At 40.6% G+C, this 17,947-nt stretch overlaps 1 protein-coding gene across 1 annotated transcript in view; it reads left to right on the top strand.

Annotated features, from left to right (window-relative positions):
* Dpy19l1 (dpy-19 like C-mannosyltransferase 1) overlaps positions 1-17,947 on the top strand; it is a 91,738-nt gene that overhangs the window by 14,287 nt on the left and 59,504 nt on the right. The window contains exons 2-6 of the mRNA XM_021172503.3: positions 3,290-3,314; positions 3,918-4,005; positions 6,836-6,973; positions 10,597-10,717; positions 11,347-11,440. Coding sequence (XP_021028162.1) covers positions 3,290-3,314; positions 3,918-4,005; positions 6,836-6,973; positions 10,597-10,717; positions 11,347-11,440 — 466 coding nt within the window. The remainder of the gene's footprint in view (positions 1-3,289; positions 3,315-3,917; positions 4,006-6,835; positions 6,974-10,596; positions 10,718-11,346; positions 11,441-17,947) is intronic.

Below are 17,947 nucleotides of genomic sequence, written 5' to 3'. Positions count from 1 at the left end.
TAGACCCCCCCATATACACACCAGATAATAAAAGGCTAATAATTACTGACATAAATTCAGAGAAAATAATTTAGAATATTCTTTTCTGAGGCCAAGAAAAGGACAGAAGTGTTTTCAGAAGTCTCTGTCACTTTAGCTTTATTCCTAAGTCACGTGTTCATAGCGCAGTGTCTTACTGGAGCGGCAAACGAAATACCATGCATCATTTTAAATACAGTATCTGGGAACTTAATATCTCTATGTGTGAGCCTGTGTGTGCACACGTCTCTGTGTGTGTCTGTGTGTATGTGTGGACTTCGGTGTGTATGTGTATATAGGTGTGTGTGTGTGTGTGTGTGTGTGTAGTGTGCTTATATTAATGTGCCTGTGCCTATCGAAGCAAGATGAACCATGGGTATCATTTTTCAGGAACTGTGCACTTTGTTATATTGAGACAAGCGTCTCTCTGTGGCCTGGGGCTTGAAGATTAGACTAAACTGGTTGGCCTGTGATGTTAGGGAATCCTCCCTTTTCTCTCTCCAAGGCTGGGTTTACAAATGCTGTTGGCTACCACACCCAGCTTTTCACTTGGATGCTGGGTGCTTATCAAGTTTGTGTGGCAAACATTTCCTGGTCTGAGCCTGCCCCCAGTCTCTAGTAATTATAGTGTCTATAAAGTATATTTCCTATATTGAGGGATTCATTGCAGTAGTTTTGTTCTTTTATATTTAAATTAAAGAGGGATTGAGATTAGGAATTCTTTGTGGACAAGAGGCCATATGTTTGATGTTACCACTAACTTGAACGGAAGAGATTGAGAAGTGCCAGGACTTCTATTGTCTACACTGGTGCTAAAGGAACCATTAAAGGCACTAAAGACATCTGACATCTTCCATCTTCTCCCAAGAGATTATGGTTTTTAAGAAGACAGAAGGTGCACATCTACTACAAATATGTAGGGCTACAAGTTCAGTAACTCTGCTTATCTTTTGTACTGGCTGGTTTTGTGTCAACTTGACACAGGTTGGAGTTATCACAAAGGAGCTTCAGTTGAGGAAATGCCTCCATGAGATCCAGCTGTAAGGCATTTTCTCAATTAGTGACCAAGTCCCCTTGTGGGTGGGACCATCTCTGGGCTGGTAGTCTTGGATTCTATAAGAGAGCAGGCTGAGAACATCCCTCCATGGCTCTGCATCAGCTCCTGCTTTCTGACCTGCTTGAGTTCCAGTCCTGACTTCCTTTGGTGATGAACAGCAATGTGGAAATGTAAGCTGAATAAACCCTTTCCTCCCCAACTTGCTTCTTGGTTATGATGTTTGTGCAGGAATAGAAACCCTGACTAAGGCATCTTTGGTTGGTGGTTCAGTCTCTGTGAGCTACCATGGGCCCAGGTTAGTTGACTCTGCAGCTCTTCTCATGGTGTCCTTGACCCCTCTGGCTCACTCAATTCTCTCCCTCCCTCTTTCACAAAGCTACCCGAGCTCCGCCTGATATTTGGCTGCTCATCTCTGCATCTGTTTTTATCTGTTGCTGGATGAAACCTCAGGAGACAGTTATGCTAGGTTCCTGCCTGCAAGCATAGCATAGTGTCACTAATAGTATTGGGGCTGGCTCTAACCCCTGGGCTGGGTCTTAAGTTGGGACAGCCACTTACGGCTGTTCCCTCAGTCTCTGTCCTACCTTTTTCCCTGCATATCTTGTAGGCAGGACAAGTTTTATGTTGAAGGATTTGTGGGTGGGTCCCCTAACAGTAGGAGCAGGGATCGTCTTGGTCTCTGTTCCCTGCTATTGGATCCCCTTCCCCTATCTGGACTGCCTAGTTGGGCCTCAGTGTGGGAGGGGACTAGATGTCCTAGGTCAGGGGTAATACCCAAGGGGAAAGGGGGAGGGTAGGGAGGGGATGGATTTGTAAGAGTGGGACTTGGAGGGGTGGGGGCCTGTGATCAGGATATTAAGTGAATGAATTAAATAAATTAATGAAAAAAAAAAAGAAAAGAAAAGGAAGGTGACCTTGACAAATCCTTATTTTCACTACAGAATAAAAGATGAAACTTGTTCAAATAAGGGAAGTCAACCCTAGCATATTTTTTTCACCAGATTTTTTTTTAGGGTATTCTATAAGATATTGGCCAAGTAGAAGATGCTAATGGTAAAATTACAAAACGGGAAAAAAATAGTATTTGCTAGTACTACTGTCTAAAATGGAGAATTTAAAGTAAGTTGAAATAGTATAATCAATAGTCTCCTTGGATTTGTATATCAATAATAACATATATTAGCATAGGGAATATTTCATGGACATGAAAAATTTAAAATAAGGTGAATACTCCTAATCTGAAATCCCAAAGCTCCAAAGTCTGAAACAGTTTGAGTGTTAACATGTGGGCACAGGTAGAAACTGTTACACCTGACCTCAGGATAAGTCTGTCAAAATGCAGGCACCTTAAAAATATGGTATCAAAGTACCTCTGACTGAACGGTATTTCAGAGACATAAATGGATTTTATTCAGACATTGGTGCTATCCCCAGCAATGTCATTATACAAAGAGATATTTCAAAATATGAAAAAAATTGATATTTGAAACCCTTTTTGTCCCAAGCCTTGAGGGTAAGAGTTCCCGGCTTGTACTACCTGATAGAAGTTTTCTCAAGGGTAATTGAAAAGTGCTTTGTATAACTGAATGTGTACACCATGTTTATGAACACAAAGTCCATAGTCAGACGTGTCTCCAGGGATCTCTGTGCTTGGGCAGAACATGAAGCATTCTGAGATATGATCTGTGTTACTCTTGCCCTTACCCTTTTTCTGTCTCTTCTTTTCTCCTTCCACTTTCACAAGAATGGGACTTCCTGAAAAATCCGGGCACTAAGGTAGTTTTCAAAGGTGGTGGTACCTTGTATATTTATTTCACTGGTAACCCTAGCCCACCAGTAATTGTGGCTCCTCTGTGGTCTTTTTGGGATGCTTTTGATCTAATGGTTCCTGTATAGTATTGGCAACAATGTGGCCTCACATGCTATGTGAAGTGTGTGAGAGAGTAAATGAAAACTGTAGCTGGGAGCTGAGCTGCCCTCGTGGTGCAGTGCAAGCTTCACCACAGCGCTTCTTTTGAAGGGTCATAGTGTCTCCTAGATGCTAAGCCCGCTTCAACCTTTCCTCAGCTGAGGCTTTGCACGTTTATCTCAGGACTTTCTGAGGTCTACAGCCATCTGGCCCTGAAGGTGCTGGATCTCTTTGGAAGTGCTTATCTGTAAGGAGAACGTATTTCTTCATGCTAAAATAGTAATATAAATTTCTTTTTCTTTCAGCTTCCTTTGCAGCTCTATTGCACTGGTAAGATTTTTTTTCTTCAATGATATGTATTATGTAAATGTTCATAACTAACTAAAGCTATAGCTCATGTATTTAAAGGCATAGCTTCTGTGTCATAGGATGGATGTATCTTATTTATACCATAGTCTTCTCAAAGATTAGTTTATTTGATAAATCAGGATCAGAATAAAAAAACTGTTGTATGAAATTATCTATTATTAAAGAGGCTATATTTGATACTCTAATTTGTGTAACATTAATATGGTATACATGTTGAATGTTAGATTGATGTTTTTAATCTTCTGGGTGGAGAGATGTATGAATTTTGTGAACCAGGCAGTTTCTGAATGGTACCCAATGGCACATTCAGTATGATCTATATTTTTATAGTACATCACTTAAAATATTGTTATGGTTTATTTTAATGTTAAAATCTAATTGGAATGTGTTTTCTTATGGAGGGGACTTTTAGTAGAATTGTTAAAACCTGGTAGAAAACAAATACAGATATAATGGTGTTTCAGTTTTGTTGCAAAGGGTCTGCAATCTGTAGACCGTTTCCTTTGCCTTTGAAGTAGCTCTCTCGGCCTCAGCGCTGACTGCTGTGCTGTTGAATGTTTCCAGGAGCCACATAACGCACCTCTTTGAAAACGATCGGCATTTTTCTCACCTCTCAACGCTGGAAAGGGAGATGGCTTTCCGCACTGAAATGGTTAGTTCTGTGTGTGGATAGTATTTCATTGTAGTATTTTGGGTCTCTAAATATTTCAAAGCTTTTTTGGCATGAAAAGTTTCAACAAGACATTCCCAAAAAAAAGGAGTAGACAGTTCTCCCTCTTTCTCTTGTAGCTTCAACAACAGATAAGACCCAGTCATCCATATTCCTTACCAATGTCTGCTTAAAGGAAACTAGACTTAACTCTTGTGCTGCTGCATTGGAAGTTCCTCAAAGGACTGTTTGTCCCTAGTAATTTCTTAGCATCATCAAATGAAAATGTTTGAAGGAGCTGATTAGCACTTGATAGCAGCTGATGTCCTTAACTGAAGATGCAAACTGTCTGTATTTATGTTTACCTGCTGTATTGCTGGGTCTTCTAATTTGTAGAACCCTCTTTCCTTTTTTTTTTTTTTTTTTTTTTTTTTTTGCCCGTTATCTATTGAGGAACCATATATCCATATATATATATATGCATACATATACCAATTCCTCAACATACATGTAGTATACATATATGTTACATAGACTTGTCTATGGTTGTAACTCATGTTCTCACTATGTTATCATCTCCTGTGTTTTCTGAAGACTAATGGAAAATCTGACTACTTTCTGGAAGGAATACTTGCCAGCTGATTCTGGGACCTTTATTGTAACATCTCAAGGGGTCACTGAGCGGACTGGTTGCCTTCTCAGATGCTCAGTCTGGGGAGTAGCTGAAGGAGTGGTCTGGCTGACTCCTTCTTAGAGTCCAGCCATCGTGTAGTTCATTCATCTTGTTAGCATAGATGCTGTTAATTGTTTTTCTGCACATTCTGACTTGTAACTCTGGAAAGGATTTTCCCACAACATTGCTTCAGTGTCTTTTCTAGGCTGTGTTGACCTCAGTGTGACCTCACTAGTGTTTTCTTGGTGTCCAGGCTTTCCTTACTTTGGGTGCTGCACGATATTTCCTACCCAACTGGCAGCAGCCAGTTTCCCAAGGAGCTTCAGTTCTTTTGAGCTGAAGATGACAGGAAGCACCAGGACCTCCGTGCTGCAGGTGCTCATTGCTCCTACATGGGCCATTGAGACTTAGCCTTTTAGTGAGCAGAATTAGGAAACTTTTTTTTAAAAAAACAAAAAACCTAGTAAGTCATGAGTTTATATTAAAATTTTTTAATTAAAATTTAGGATTTGATCTATTTTACTTGATATTAAATTTGTTTTAATCTGAGAGTATTAATTTCAAATTATTTAATAAAATAAAGATATCAAGCTCAGTACTAGAAATATAATTATTAAATGAGTTTTAGGGTTTTCTGGAAGTCTGTCTCTATGCTATGCTGTGTTCTACTTAGAATACCGAGTAGGGTAACTTGGTATTCTCTTCCAATTTGATAAATAATTAATGTCTTTTAAATTTTTTGTTACTTAAATATTTAAAGTTGTGTGTTTTGTGATTAAATAAAATGTTAATATGCTTCTAAAGCACAGAGCAGGTAGATGCAGTAATTTGGGGCTTCTGACAGTCCCAGAGTCTAGAAGGGATGGGCCACGTGCCTCTCCGTGGGGCTGGCTGGTGTTTGCTGCCTGTTTGGGTTTCCTGGTTTGTTGCTGCATTGCTCTTCAGTCTCTGCTTCTGTCCTCTTGGTCCTTTTGTCCTTATTAGGCTGTGCTCAGAGTCGAGTCACCCAAATCTTCTTTGCCATTATTTCAACTTGATTGTATCATTGATTGTATTGGACCCTGGTTCCAATGAGACCATATTCACTAGTTCTGGCCTACAAGAAAGTGTTAGAGACCCTGTTAACTTAATACAGTAGGGAATCTATTTTATATTAGAAAGGATTATGTGAAGACTAACTCAAGGCAGAATCAATCTTTCTCTCTCTGGAGACATTCTGGGTAGTAGGGCAGTTACCTTTCTGTGTTCAGAGCTTGGCAAGTGTCTCACTTTGGTGGAACTGAAGAGAAGGTGGCATTGATTTGCCCAATATACGTCTGTGTCCTTTACACTGCCTCTCAGACTCTTGCCTAAGCTTCATGGACTGTCAGGGGATGTTGTTTTGTTTTATTTTGTTTATTTATTCACTGAGAAAGAGTCTCCTGTCTCCTCACCTGGCTCAGACTTTGTAGCTGAGGGTGACCTTGAACTGCTTGCTCTTCCTGCTTTAGTGTCATAAGCCCTGGGCAGGTATATGTAGTATGTAGAGTTGGGTGTATGTAGTGGCCGGTGTTGAACTCAGAGCCTCCTGCATGCTGGAGAGCACTCAGCCAATCGAGCTACATCATTAGCCCTACCTCTTACCTTTTGTCTCATGTTGTTTCACCTTTGCTACAGTCCTTTTCAAAGTAGCATGTCAAGTTCTCTCAAAATGCAGCCCTCCCAGTCCCCAATGTCAGCTCCTAGGCTGTGTTGCTATGGGGGAAAATGATCTGTAAAATTATTGTTTAATAGGAATGTGAATAATGTGCCGTCTTTTTAAAAAACACATTTAGATTTTTGAGTGTAAATTTGGAGGAAATAAGACTGATATCATTTTCAGGTAATGAATAGACTCTTCATACCTGGCAAATGCAGAATTGCATGTATACATATTTAAATTCTGATACTATTTTTGAAGCTATTTTTCCATTAAATTACTTTAATTATGATGAAATTCTTCTAAAATGTACTTTTTTTAACCTAAGAATTTATAAATGATCAGAAACCTGTGAAATTAATTGTAGCTATTACCTGCTTGAGTGCTCAGTTTTTCAAAGCCAGTGTTTTTTAAATATTTGTAATCTACGAAGCTGAGTAATGATGTACTTTTATTATAACTGGAGCATATTCTCCTTTCAGGGGCTGTATTACTCTTACTTCAAGACTATTGTGGAAGCACCCTCATTTTTGAATGGAGTATGGATGATAATGAATGACAAGCTGACTGAATACCCCCTTGTTATTAACACGTTAAAAAGGTTCAATCTTTACCCTGAGGTAAGTCACTGCTGTGATTTTTTTATGAAAAAAATTAAATGTGAGTCTAACTTTTAAGTTCTGATTTACCATACTAAATTTTATTTCACCTTTTAATAAAAAATATGTACCACATGAAGGAGTTTATTGGGGGAGGGGATTTTGAATCTCTGGGATCTATAATTGTGATGGCATTATTAGAAAATGAGGGACTTCTTTACATTTGGCGACTTTATAGCGAGAGACAGCCATGATTGGCATGGTTCATTTGTCAGATAACAACTCTTTTCTCTGTAGGAAGACATCCCTTCCCTCCCTAGGATAGCATCCTTCCCTCCCTAGGATAGCATCCTTCCCTCACTTGGGTAACAGCTCTTGGGTTCCTCTTTTCATTGTGAACGTTTTCTTGGACAGGGCTAGAAGGAAGGTGGGCTCATCTAGGAGGTAAGGATCTGTGATAATGGTAACATTTTTAGACTTTCATTATCTTCCCTGCCTTCATTTGACTAACTTGACATATTTCTTAAACAATTTTTTGGGCCCTGGGCTGAGAACCAATTCCTTTGTGACTTGAAGTCAGGCTCTCTTGCAAAGCCCACATCTTCCCTTACCTTGTAACATTGGTACAGAATGCACGCAGAGGGCTGTGTCTGTCTAGGTTTCTGCTCAGCAGCTGTCCTTAGTGGATCTTCAGTCTTTCTCTACGATTTGTTACTGAGCAATCCGTATGAATGCCCTCCACAGTTCAATGTTTTCCCACAAAGTACTGCTCTTGAATATTTTCTGTGACTATATGCAAGTCGACTTTACAAACATGGGATTACAGGGTGTGCAGTATTTTCTATGTGTGCGTTTTGTCTTTGGGGACATTGTAGCCACCCTCTCCACCACTTTCACTTCAAGACAGGGTTCTTCTGACTTACCATGTGTCTTAGTTAGGGTTTTACTGCTGTGAACAGACACCACGACCAAGGCAATTCTTATAAAAAAACAACATTTAATTGGGACTGGCTTAAAGATTCAGAGGTTCAGTCCATTACCATCAAGGTGAGAGCTTGGCAGTAACCAGGCAGGCATGGAGCAGGCAGAGCTGAGAGTTCTACATCTTCATCCAAAGGCTGCTAGTGGAAGACTGACTTCCAGGCAACTAGGGTGAAGATCTTATGCCCACACCCACAATGGTACACCTACTGCAACCAGGTTACACCTACTCCAACCAGGTCACACCTCCAAATGGTGCCACTCCCTGGCCCAAGAATGTACAAACCATTACACCATGGTTGCTGGTGTATCATTTGTAACAGTTGTATGCATGATCTTCTATGGACATTGTAACTTTTTACACTTGTGAGTACTGTAAGCAAAGTGACAGCAAACATCTGTGAATCTAAATCTTTATTATACACATCTGCCTTATTTAGGTTTTACTGCTTTGATAGAACTCTACTATCAAAAGGAATTTGGGGAGGAAAGGGTTTATATAGTTTATTTCTTGTTCCTAGTCCATTGAGAAAAACCAGCTGGGAATTCAAGGCAGGCACTTGGAGGCAGGGCAGGGACTGGAAAGGAGACTGTGGAAGAATGCTGCTTACTGGCTTGCTCCCACAGTCTGCTCATGGGTAGAATGATCCACATGTGCTGGGTCTTCTCACATCAATCATAAATCAAAGAAAATGCCACACAGACTTGCTTACAGGTCAGTCTTTTGGAAGGGTTTTCTCAAATAAGATTATCTCCTCCAAGTTATGTATAAGTTTGTGTAAAATTGATGAAACCACCAACAAAACATTTATTCATTTTTTTAAAACTATAAATTTGTGACTATAGCTCTTCAGTTTAGCAGAGTATGTGCTGTAATGAGTTGAGGGCATATTGCCAAAAGCCTTCCGATAGGTTATGCCGACTGAATCCCTGCCAACAACAGTTTTGGAAATGTTGATTTGCATCCTTGTTGATTTTGATAGACAAGGAAATTATAAGTACTTGGTGCATTTTATTTAATTCATGTATATGAATGCTTTCATGCTATATAAATATCCATTTCTATTTTGAAAAAGAATTCCTGTATATGCCCCCTTGTATCTGTTTCTATTGGGGTTCTTTCTTTTTCTTTTCCTTTTTCTTTTTCTTTCTTTTTTCTTTTATGGTTTTTAGAGACAGGGTTTCTCTGTGTAGCCCTGGGTGTCCTGGAGCTCACTCTGTAGACCAGGCTGGCCTTGAACTCAGAAATTTGCTTGCCTCTGCCTCCTGAGTGCTGGGATTAAAGGCGTGTGCCACCACTGCCTGTCTCTGTTGGGTTTCTTAAAGACTCATTTTTTTTATACATAAGATGTTATGATTATGACATTAATGAAATATTTATCTTTTTAGCTATGGATACATATTTTCCCATGCAGCATTTTATGCCCATGAATCTTTTAAGTTATGACTTTTAAATATGCATGTAAAATATTTATTCTTTATAGTTATATACTTAGCTTATATTTTAACTTATTTGGCGTTTGTGTTGATGCATTTGTAGGAAAGAATATTTGTAGTGGTCTTCGTGTAACTCATCACCTTCTCACCACTAACTTGAAGTAGCTTTCTCTTTTAAATATAAAATCAGTGTACTTATCAACGACTGTCACCTGTGTTTGGATTTTATGCTCAGTATTGCCATGTCGAGGTCCTGAACGTGGACTCTGGGCTGCAGATTTGCTTGCAGCAAGTGTAAGGAGTGCCTTCTTCAAAAGCCAAGTGCCTGTGAATCCCATGGGTTCTCTAGGCTGGGATAGCTTAGCACAGTTATGCTTCCTTTGGCAAAGGCCTCTGAACTACATATCACTTCTATTGATTAGTCTATCATAGGCTGCAGTTTCCCTTGCGTGACCTTGAGTACGTTACTCTCATCAGCCCAGAGCTGTTGTGTAGGGTGGGCAGTGGCTGGGCTGGGAGTGCCTCTGTCTGGAAGGCAGGTCAGTTTATGTCCCCTGCCTCCACGTACGGCATTGATCAGTCTGGGTATCATCTGCCTGTGTCCTGCTGTTTTAGCTACTTTGAGTGATAGACCTTTATATCCCTTAGGATAGTCCCATTTTATTCTACTTCTCTAAAATAATTATACATATTGGGCTTTGGCTGGGATTGTTTTATCTTTACAAATTAATTTGAGATAAGAGTTTACATCTTGAAAAATTAGATACACACATATTTTTGTTTAGTTCTTTTATGTTTCCTTGTACAATTTTATGTTTTTTAAAATGTAAATCTTGAAGATTTCTTATTTCATTTTTTTCTTACCTATGCATCACCAGTAAGACTTGACTACTGAAGAGTCTGTGGGAGAGGCTGAGCCTCATTTAACTAGATATAGAAGGAGCCAAAGAGCTGGAGCATGAAAAGACAGTTTGACAATTATGAAAAACTCTAAAATATATCTAGTAATGATAACTTATTTCTTTTCATTTTGTTTGCTTTTTGTTTTGTCTTTGTAAATTTTCAAGACAGGGTTTCTCTGGGGAACCCCAGGCTTTCCTGGAATTCACTGTAGACCAGGCTGGCTTCAAACTTGGAAAGATCTTCTTGAGTTCTGGGATTAAAGGAGTGTGCCACCACTACCTACCTTGGAAATTACTCATGACTTCTTTATTTTCTTTAAAAAGGTGATCTTAGCCAGCTGGTACCGGATTTATACCAAAATAATGGATTTGATTGGTATTCAAACCAAGATCTGCTGGACAGTTACCCGAGGAGAAGGACTCAGTCCGATTGAGAGCTGTGAGGGTGAGCCCCTTTCCGTGTTGTCCTGATGTCTGTGGGACTACAGAAGACTTACTGCAATCTTAGTGATACAAGTAACAACCATTTTATTATGCTCTTGGATTTTGCAAGTCTCAATTTTGGGCGGGCTGGTTTGCTTCCATGGTCACAGGGCAATCGCATGGCTGTGCAAGGTGGACTGAACAGGAAGCTGTTTTGGTCACATTTTGGCCCTTGGGCTGGATTGGTTCAGGTGTTACCTGGGATGTCTAGATGCCACCTTTCCATAGACTTTGAGCTATTTTATAGCAAGGTTCTTGTCATAAAGTAGCTATGCTCTTCCCAGGGTAGCTTCACTCCAGCGGATCGCTGTGGCTGCTGCAGCCCCTCCCAGAGGCCATGCTCTTGACTCTGGCTTGCTCTGCTGTCCACCCTCCCCGCCCCCCATAACCTCCCTAATGTGTATCACCAGGCTTGCAGCCTATGTGCAGAACAGCATATCTGGGTAGTGCTGTTCTCGTCACTCTTCTGCATGCATGTCCTGTTTTCCTGTGGGAACCAAGGCAACCGTTTATCCACAGCAAGCACAGTTTAATGTAAATTGCCAGACTCATAATTTGTGGCTAGAACATATGTTTTGTTTATTTTTAAAGGATTGGGCGATCCTGCTTGCTTTTATGTTGCTGTAATTTTTATGTTAAATGGATTAATGATGGCATTATTCTTCATATATGGCACATATTTAAGGTAAGAATATCTTAGTATGTATTTGCAAAATATAATAAAAGGTCCTTGGTTAATAATTATTGATAACGTATGGCTCAATTTTAATAGTGTTTTTGAAAAATTTGTTTGTGATTGTCTGATTTCAGTTTTTATGGTAATCACATTTCAGATTGTTTAAGAGTAGTGGTTCTCAACCTTCCTCATGCTGTGACCCTTTAATACAGTTCCTCATGTCGTTATCTTCCCCCAACCACAAAATTACTTCATTGTTACTCAGGACTATAGTTTTGTTACTGTTATGAGTTGTAATGTAAATATCTGATAAGCAACGTCCCCCAAAGGGGCACATCTCACAGATGAAGCACCGCTGTTTTAGAGACTTAAATAGACTATTGTGGGCATCTGTGGCAAATGCTAATGGTTCACAGGCATGTGACCTATGTAATATGTATCATTTTTATATAATATGAAAGTATCACTTCCCAGATGACAGTGATGGTCATTGCATTGCTAGTGTTAAAGCATAAGTATATTCCATTTAAGTATTTGCAGTCTGCCTATCTTCATAGTCAAGTGGTGGTCTTGCAACACAATGATAGTATTAAAGGTTTTCTGTTTGTATTGCCCTTTCTACTTTGATGATACATTTCAAATATGTGTATGTTTGTCTGAACTGTTGTATTTCATTTGTGTGTTTGTGCTTGTGTGCACATGAATTTCAGGGTATATGTGATGGAGGTCAGAGAAAAATGTTGAATGTCTTAGGCACTGCCAAAATATTTGAGACTAGGTCTCTTGCTGGTAACTCACCAAGTAGGCTATGCTAGCTGACTGGCAAACTCTGGGAATCCATCTATTTCCTTTTCCTGAGAGCTAAGATTACAAGTGAGGATTACCCACCTTTTCTCACAGGCTCTAATGGATTGGACAGAGGTCCTCATGTTTGCAAAGTAAACCCTTGACACCTGAGCCATCTCCTCTGTACCACTTGAGCTTCTCTGACCTTGAGAGTATCTTAGACTTTTCTTCCTCCTGCTTGCTGATTGACTATAGGGCAGAACTGAGTGTGTATGAATGTGGTTTTCCACTTGGGTTAGTGGAAAGGAGTTGGGTTCCTGCAGTGTCCTGTTATCTTCTTTGCATTTTTAGTTTAACTGCTTAAAGATGTATGTTTTTAGGCCAGTCTTTGAGTACACAGCAGTTACTTGATAAGTGCTTATGAAATGGAGAAGCAACTAGGTCAGATTGAAATATATTTTCAATTTATATTTTTAAAATATATACTTATATATTTATAAATAAACATTAAATATATAAATGTATAGATAAATTGTATTATATAAATATAAAGATTATATAAAATAAATTATATAAATGCAAATATATAACTATAAATATTATATAAATGTTTTATATGTACTTATAGATATAAGTATATATTATTTATAAAATATACAAAATATGTAAATAAATCTATTTATAAAAAATGAGTATATATTTACATATATTTAAAATATGTACAGATGCTTTACAGTACTTAGGAGACTCGATTCAAGTAAGATAAATGCAAACATGGTTACTGCTAGACGGCACTGATAATTCTGCTTTTATCTCACCCTTTCCTAGAGGAAACACTCACACTGATTTTTTACCATTCTTGTTGTAACTTTTGTATCAAAGGCTAATGGCATAATATCTGTGGAAAGAATAGAAGGTTCTGGTCCGATTAAAGGGGTCTTATTGGCACTGGCCCTGTACAAGTTTCTTAATCTTTAGCCATGCCTTTCATGGTAAACACTTTTCTCCTATGGCAATGCATAGTCAGTTGTTCAGTCAATACCGACGATACATGCTAGGTAGTGTCTTCTTAAGAGCGTGGGCTGTCACAGGGCAGGCAGTGAGGTGAGCATAGTGCGTATCTGTGGAAGACAGGCAGCAAGAAAAGGAGAAAGAAAGTCTAGAGTCCTGAGGAGGGACAAGCTTGTTCTGATGGGATACTAGCCCAGCCCTGAAAAGTAAGAGGGTTGGATAGCTGGAAATATTGGGGAGGTGCATCCCAGGATGAGGCAGAAGCTGAGGCAGACAGCATGGTGACAGTGTGACCTGAGGGTCCATGTCCTCCATGGGTGAGGAGGCAATCAAAGTTAGAGCCGTGGGTGAGCTAGATGATGAAGGCCTTAGTGCAAGGCTGCTTTCAGACTTACTCCAAAGGGAATGATTCAGGCTGAGTGATAATCTTAGAAGGTCCCTAAGTGCCATCTGTCCTGAGAGGCACACAGTGAACACTCAGCACAACATCAAACTAGAGAGCACTACCTGCTAGGAGCTTTGAAATCAGTTTTGTAGGTTGGCACTCCAGTTTTCCTCAAGGAAAACAGTATTTTAGGAGCTGAGGAGCCTTGCTTTTCAAGCATGGAGACCCAAGGTTTCACCTGAACCCACATGTGTTAGTTACTTCTCTGTGGCTGGGACAATACGCCATGACCCAAGGCAGCCTGTGGAGATAGCTCTTACTGGTGTAGTGTTGTGGCATGGAGGCATCGTGCAGGCAGCAGGCATTTCAGGAGAAGCAGGCAGCTGAGAGAGTAAGCTGGCAGTGAGGTGAAGCTGGAGATTTTCAAAGCCCACCTCTACTTCCTCCAGGGGACTGTGGGATCTCTCCAAGCATCACCACACACGGGGGACAAGTTCTGAAATGCCTGTGCCTCTGGGGGACATTCTCATCCAAACCACGATACCATATTAGCACATATTAGGATGGTAGCACATCCTAGTACTGGGAAGGCTGAGACAGGTGGATCCAATTTCTAGGCTGGTGACCCTTTCTCAACTAACAAACAAAAACTGTAGATAGCACCTGAAAACTTATCCCAGAGCTTGTCCCCTGTTCTTTAGTGCAGGCACATAATCAAACACACGTGCACGCATGCACGCACGCACATACACAGGTGTTTTACAGCAATACTAGACTGTACCATTTCTAGTAGTATCGGTACAACTTAGGGTTGTTATACTTGCATCTGTGTGCTGTGTGTACTGTAGTGCTTTCTCTGCTTGTGGTTGCAGACCTTCAGAGGTCTGCATTCAAGCTGGTGGTAAGGGAACAACTTAGGTTCAGTGCATGAGAACCCGGTCTCCTCCCAGGGTCAAGGCCTCCAGTGTGTTTCAGCTCAGCCCGCTTTACTGCCTTTGACCTCTTCTGTACTGCCTAGGCTTGATGTTCCAACCCCGTAGCCTGCGTTGTCAACGCACATTCGTTTTCCAGCTCTGTCTTTGCCGTTTGTGTAACCAGAAAGTAGAGCTCAGGCTGCCTGCCACCACAGATGCCAATAAGCCAAGCTGGGAATTAGCCTCTAAATTGCAGAGATCTGAGAAGGCTGAAGAATGACATCCTAGAAACTACACTCTTTCCTGTCTCCTCACAACAGATTTTAGGGCATGACAACAGGGACCATCCATCATTCTACAGTTAGCCTTGGCCCTGAGGTTCCTGGCATGTCTGCTTTTCTTTACTTGCCCTCCACTTTCCCCTCTTAAGGGCACTCTCTGTGCAGTGAGGTTTGGATGCCCCCAAGGCCACTGAGCATTGAGCACCACTGGGTTAGAAGCTGCTTGGAACAAAGCCCTTAGTCAGTCTCTTTCCCTCTCCCTCTCCCTGCTCCACCCTCTGTGTGTGTGTGTGTTTGTGTAGGAATTTCTTTCTGCAATTTGAAATGCAGTGTGACCTGTCATTTGTAATAAGCCCCAAATATTCTGAGGCTAAATAGGAAAACAAGCCCAGTTCCTCTGTTTACAGTCTCTACTCAACACCAGCGACAGAGGCTTCTTTGACAAGTCCTCTTGTTCACTTTGGCTGGATGGCTGTGCGTGAAGGTTTGATGTCCTCACTCTTCATTCAGTAGGTTTGTAGAGCTGCTAGTTAAACTCGGGGAAATGTGCTTGTGTTGCTGGGTTGGTATAAAGTGTTACAAAGGGTGGGACGGAGAGTGGTGTAGGACTGAGAGCCCCATGGGAAGCAGCAGCAGGGCCTGTTGCTCTCTGATTGTCTTCCGCTAGGTGTTTGGAAGCTTTCTAAACGTCGTCTTCTTGTCATCTAATGGAAGTGCTGTTCTGTAGGGAAGATGGAGTCACTGCTGTCATCTTGAACTTTAACCACTTTCCTGTTCCTGGATCTTGGAGGTCGAGAATAAAAACTCCTAAACCCTCAACTCTGCCTTCAATTCCTTATGACCACTTCCCATTCCTAAACTGTCTAGGTGCCACCAAGCTGGGTTTGTTTGTTTGTTTGTTTTGGATGAAACTGGGGTTTAGATAATATTAAGTAATTTTTTGAAGATCTCCGTTCAGGTGCATTATTGGGATTTGAATGTAGACAGAGCTTCAGAGTGTGTGCTCTGCATTTTAAATGTTCTCTCTACAGAAATTAAATTATCCATAGCTTTATTTAATTTATTATTTACATATGCTGAGTAATGAAGGAAAAAGAACTGTTTATTCCATTTTCAAGGAGAGTACTATTTTATTTTTAAAAAGTTTCACCTAAAGTAATGTAAGACTGAATGACATTTGGAGAGGTCCAGACTGTGCTCGCCTGCATCATCGTTCATTACTAAGGTCCCCACAGTCCCAGGCCTTAGGTGTTCTCAGTTAGGGCTCGTCTTCCTTTTCCACTTGATAACCTGCTACTCAGTGTTTCAGGATGGAGTTTGTATTGTTAGCCAGCATCCTTCCCATCTGCACTGCTCTCAGTACCATACGGGGCTTGGTGATCATGATTTCTTTTCTTGGTGTCACTCACTATATTGACTTTCTAACTACAGCACAAATTGGAAGAGAAGGCGGCGTGCTGGCTGCAGTGTGTCTGTGACTTACCAGGTACCCTGTGATGTACCTACCCAGCCCGGTTCATTCTCCAGTCTTTATCATGCATCCATGACTACAGAGTTTTAGATGACGTGGCAGTGTGCTTGCCTCAGTCTATCTTACAGGTAGTTTTTCTTCCAGTGGTTTTTAAACCAAAAAGTAGCAAAACCTTACAAAATTTTTTGGGGGTGGGTGGGTGAGTGGTAATAGGAATATCTGTTCAATACCACCTGATAGAATTATCTGTTCAGTGCCATCTGATAGGAATACCTGTTCAGTACCACCTGGGATTTTCCTATGGCTTTCCTTCTCATAGTCATTTGCATGACAGGCAGCAGCTGGCGTCTGTGTATCTCCTAACAGCCCGATGCTGAGGAATGTCAAGCTAGCTTGGTGGTCATTACACAGTGAGCATTCCTGACCGGACCAGAACGATTTTAGATTTGGCTTTTATATTTTGGAGTATTTGTAATACATGGAATGTAGTACCTTGGAATGAAATCTAAATGTGAAATTCAATGTGTAAATAATTGCTTATTATCATGATTTCCCTAGTTTTCTATATTCTGATTAATCCTCCAACTGAACTATAAGTTGATATTTTTTTACTTTTCATTTCAGCACCCCCACTGTTGTGTTTCTCTTAGAGTCCCACTCTCTCTGATTCCATGGAGGTGGCTTCTCTAGGCTGCCTTCACTTGTCTATGATGCCACACATCCTAGGCTACCCACAGGCTGCGCTAGGCCTTCTGTCTCCACCGTCCTGAGAATTCTCCCCTTTGTATTTATCTTTGGTTGGAATTCTGTAGTGGCTTCTTTCATATATATGTCTTGATTTTGGAGAATCGTATTCTCTTATAGTTTGGAAACAAGAAAACCTAAAGATAATTTTAAAATAAATGTATCTTGCAGATTTGAATCAATCTGCCCCCTCCCTCTTTCTTTCTTTCTTTTTTGTTTCTTTCTTTCGTTTTTTTATTAGATATTTTCTTTATATACATTTCAAAGGCTATCCTGAAAGTTCCCTATTCCCCCCCCCCCTGCTCCCACTTCTTGGCCCTGGCATTCCCCTGTAGTGGGGCATATAAAGTTTGCTATACCAAGGGGCCTCTTTTCCCAGTGATGGCCGACTAGGACATCTTCTGATACATACGCAGCTAGAGACACGAGCTCTGGCGGTATTGGTTAGTTCATAATGTTGTTCCTCCAATAGGGTTGCAGACCCCTTCAGCTCCTTGGGTACTTTCTCTAGCTTCTCAATTGGGGGCCCTGTGTTCCATCTTATAGATGACTGTGAGCATCCACTTCTGTATTTGCCAGGCACTGGCATAGCCTCATACAAGACAGCATAACTGGGTCGCTTCAGCAAAATCTTTCTGGCATATGCAATAGTGTCTGGGTTTGGTGGCTGATTATGGGATGGATCCCCTGGTGGGGTAGTCTCTGGAAAGTCCATCCTTTCATCTTAGCTCCAAACTTTGTCTCTGTAACTCCTTTCATGGGTGTTTTGTTCTCTCTTCTAAAGAGGAATGAAGTATCCACCCATTGGTCTCCCCTCTTCTTGATTTTCTTGTGTTTTGCAAATTGTATCTTGGGTGTTCTATGTTCTGGGCTAATATCCACTTATCAGTGAGTGCATATCTAATGATTTCTTTTGTGATTGTG

This window comes from Mus caroli, unplaced genomic scaffold, assembly GCF_978045245.1.
Source record: "Mus caroli unplaced genomic scaffold, Mus_caroli_1 scaffold_11, whole genome shotgun sequence".
NCBI lineage: Eukaryota > Metazoa > Chordata > Mammalia > Rodentia > Muridae > Mus > Mus caroli.
The sequence above is the reverse complement of the archived record's forward strand: the minus strand, read 5'-3'. Positions and strand labels throughout refer to the sequence as shown.